The sequence below is a fragment of the Lotus japonicus genome, chromosome 6 (genome assembly GCF_012489685.1).
Source record: "Lotus japonicus ecotype B-129 chromosome 6, LjGifu_v1.2".
Classification (NCBI taxonomy): domain Eukaryota; kingdom Viridiplantae; phylum Streptophyta; class Magnoliopsida; order Fabales; family Fabaceae; genus Lotus; species Lotus japonicus.
In genome coordinates this window covers 1,500,524-1,504,535 of record NC_080046.1, presented here as the reverse complement: position 1 = coordinate 1,504,535, position 4,012 = coordinate 1,500,524, and the positions used below count along the sequence as shown (strand labels likewise).

General features: G+C 37.5%; 1 protein-coding gene across 1 annotated transcript; it reads left to right on the top strand.

Annotated features, from left to right (window-relative positions):
- Nucleotides 1-461: 461 nt before the first annotated feature.
- LOC130722852 (glycine-rich cell wall structural protein 1.0-like) lies at nt 462-2,072 on the top strand. The gene is made up of 3 exons (XM_057573706.1): nt 462-586; nt 752-805; nt 889-2,072. The coding sequence occupies exons 1-3, from the start codon at nt 490-492 to the stop codon at nt 1,848-1,850; spliced, it is 1,113 nt and encodes a 370-aa protein (XP_057429689.1). The 5' UTR covers nt 462-489; the 3' UTR covers nt 1,851-2,072.
- The last annotated feature ends 1,940 nt before the right edge of the window (nt 2,073-4,012 follow it).

Here is a 4,012-nt window from a genome sequence, read left to right as displayed (position 1 = left end):
AGATCCCTCTTTTATGTGTTCTTTCCATTTTCTCCATCTTTTTATTCTTCAATAACATTGAATACAGAGAAACTCTTATGCCCATGACATGTAGAGGTTTATGGAGATATTTCTTTCTTGCATGAACACGCGTGCTCAAGGTGGCATTGCAGCATGAGCACCTAGTTAAGATGTTATTTTAACATTTATATTCATTGAAAATGGATGAGAAATTTCAAACTTGAAGTGGCAGATTACTCGGAATATAATTGACTCAAATGGGAAAGAAAGTCAAAATAATTAACGTCTAGCTCCAAAAACTTTAATGGTGAATTTAATGTGGTCCGAAAATCCGCAAAGAAGTAGCCAAAGTATTAAAAAGACGGTGCAACGGTAGGCCCTACTCAATTTATTAAAGAAACTCTCTAATGTTCTCCTCTCCCTATAAATAAGGGTCTTGTAGAACCTATATTTTCATCTTTCTCAAGTATTGTTGTGTCTACTGACAATATGAATATGAAGCCCTTTATCTTCTTATGTTCTCTTTCTGTTGTGGTTCTAATTTCTGTAGTGTCAGCTGACAAGCTAACCGAAGATGAAATCAGAGGTAAACCTAAAACATCTTTAATTTGTTTATATGTGCTCGACATTTTTTAGTAACATAATATTATATTGAAATTTTATGCTAAACATTCTACTTTCATGCATATTATTGTAGATATTGAAATTAGGTAAACCTTTATAGCTAATGTTTGTTATGTTTTTCATGAAGCTGCTCGTGGAATTCATGCAAGTCTTGTGGGGTGTGTTAGAAAACAAGAAAATCGTAAGTATAATCGTTTCTCATCTCGTGTTTGTTTTAATTTGGTGACATTATTGTAGGACAATTAATTACATAACAACATGCAGTTGTAAATGGTGAGATGTTGAACATGGAAGCTTATCATACAAACTGCAAAGGAAATACAGGAGGCAGTGGCGAATATGGTGGCAGTGGATCTAGTGGTGGCAGTTCGGGCGGTGGCGTTGGTGGTGGCGGAGGCGGAAGTGGTGGAAGTGGAGGAGGAGGTTATAGTGGTGGTGGAAGTTCGGGCGGTGGCGGTGGCGGAGGCAGTGGTGGTGGTGGAAGTGTAGGAGGGAGTTATGGTGGTGGTGGTAGTGGAGGAGTTGGTGGTGGAAGTGGCGGAGGTGGTAGTGAAGGTGGTGGAAGTGGTGGAGGTGGTTATGGTGGGGGTGGAGGAAGTGGTGGTGGAAGCGGGGGAGGTGGTAGTGAGGGTGGAGGAAGTGGTGGTAGTGGAGGTGGTTACGGCGATGGTGGAAGTGAAAGTGGTGGTGGAAGTGCAGGAGGTAGTGGTGAAGGTGGAGGAAGCAGTGGAAGCGGTGGTAGTGAAGGCGGAGGAATTGGTGGAGGAGGTTATGGTGGCGGAGGAAGCGGTGGTGGTGGCGGTGGAAGTGGAGGAAGTGGGGGAGGTGGTGGAAGCGGTGGAAGTGGTGGCGGAAGCGAAGTTGGAAGTGGCGGAGGTGGTTATGGCAATGGTGGAAGCGGAGGAAGTGGTGGTGGAAGTGGGGGAAGTGATGGAGGAAGTGGCGGTGGAAGCGAAGGAGGAAGTGGTGGAAGCGGAGGAGGAGGTTACAACGGTGGTGGAAGTGGAGGAGGAGGTGGAGGTGGAAGCGGTGGTGAAGGTGGTGGAAGCGGAGCAGGAGGTTCTGAGGGTGGTTGTAGTGGAGGAGGAGGTGGTGGAGGTGGAAGCGGAGGAGGAAGTGGCGGGGGAGGTTATGGGGGAAATGATAATCACAAAGTATCTAGCGGCCACCATCGTCACCATGGCCATAAAGGAGGTGGTGGAAAAGGAGAAGGGGGAGGACATTGAAGACTTGATAATGAAGTATATGTCAATCAGAATAAAGGAAAAAAATCGAGCGGTTAATGTGGAACCAAAATTCAGGCTTCAATATATTGTCACTAGTTATTTACCAAACGTAAATGTAGCTTTGGATGCATTAAAGTAATGAAATAATTGGTTTCATTGTTTTATTTATATTTTATGTTGAATATCTTTAAAGAAATAAAATAATGAGGTTATGTCCATGTTTAGAAATTTGAAGATAATCAATTATTTGAAAAAAAATCATGTGATTAAAACTCACCGAGTAGTATATTTTATCTCTCTATTAGGGGATTCTAACATTGATAGTTGCGGATGGATAACCTAACACTTTGTAAATTATGCGACAAATATATTGGTTAGGCGGGTTTTTAAGTTTATGTCACTGATGGTTGAGGAAGAGTTATGAAAATGTTGATGCTATTGTAAGGGTGTATTTTGTTTTTGGTTTGTTGATTTGCTTTGAAACTAGTGTTTTTTACCCGCGCGTTGCACGGGGAATACATCTATTATATTTGATAGGTCAATTAATATCTTGATCATTAAAAATATAATAAACAACTGATGAAATAGAAGAGTATGAAATGATGAGCAAAGTGGACAAAAAGTCTTAAATTAAAACCCTTGTTGCATAGATTGAACTTCGTACAATTGAATAACTAATAAAAAAATTTGTTAACCAAATCTCAAATTATGCAAAACATATTAGGGGATGTGGTTTAATGATGGCTAATAAACAATAGTTGATTTAATCTACAATGAAAAAAAGAGAAAAGATTCTTTATGTACGTGATTATGCGAGTTCATTTTTTACACAATAAAATAAATTAAGTTTGACCCATATCAACATGAAGTCGTTTCACATTCTTCATGAGCCTAAAGACAATAACACAAATTATAGATATGAAGAATCACCAATAAAGCATTCAGAACACATTTTAATCTTAGAAAAAAAAGAATGTACCGCGAAATTTGTTATTGTATTTGATACATTAATTAATACTTAATGAAGGTACTTTCTTGTTAAAATATATTTCTTCCCGTAGGAGAATTTAACTCATATAATAATTTGTACAAAAAAATTAAAGTGGACTATATTATTATGTAGTAAAAAATTAACATCAAATTATATTATATTATGTTTTTCTTGTAACAAAAAGAAATTCCGATGAAATCTTATTAACATTTATTTTTATGTAGAAGTATTTTCATGTAAAATATTCTTCCTATATATAAAAGCTTTTAGGCTCTTTCTAATACATTTAGATCCAGCTTCTCCTTACTCTCAGGATGCCTGAAAGTCTTTTCTTAAGTCTATCTGGTGGGTAAAATCGATGAAGATGATGACACCCACCATACCTTGCTTGCTTCAAGGTCGATCTCTTGTATCCTCCTCCTACCGAAGACTTTAAGAGTAAACCTTGCCATTCCAACTTTCATCGATCGAGTTTCAGTTGCTTTTTCTGTTGATTCAGGTTATTAAGGCAACCTCTGCATTTGTCTATCTCCCAATATAAGAAGCATGTTGCTTTGCTCTTATAGTAGTACTAATGGGCGTACTTTAGAACAAATTTCTAGCGAAGGTCTTGACAGTTTGGAACTGAAAGGTTTGGTTCATTAATAATATCTAGTAGTTTCATCATGCTATTCTGCTTTTGAGCTTGTTGTACTTACCGGAGCATTTCTGCGATAAAAAAATTCAGAATAGTAAAGCAGTCGTAGTATGCTCCCTTTACTTGCTCTAGTGCTCAAGTGATAACTGAGTGCATACTGTTTGCATCTGAATTATATATAAAAGACTCTTAAAAACAACTACTTAATTCTCCATTACAAAGAATATACATTACATCAGAACCTAATTATTATTTGTCAGTGACATAAGTGTCGAAAATAATAGTAATGGAAATTTCGAATGGTGTGGATAAGGGTTAAAAGTCCAATCTCATAAGAAAGAAAAATCTCAATTTACATCAAAATCTCTCTCAGATTTCTCTACCTCACTATCACCACCGTTTTTCTTATAAATTATCCACAAACACACTCACAAATTCCACACAGTACCTAACATCATATGCAAATTTTGTTTTCACTACAACCAGAGTCTGTTCTCTGGCATAAAAAAGCACTTCATAAAGTAAGAAGGTATC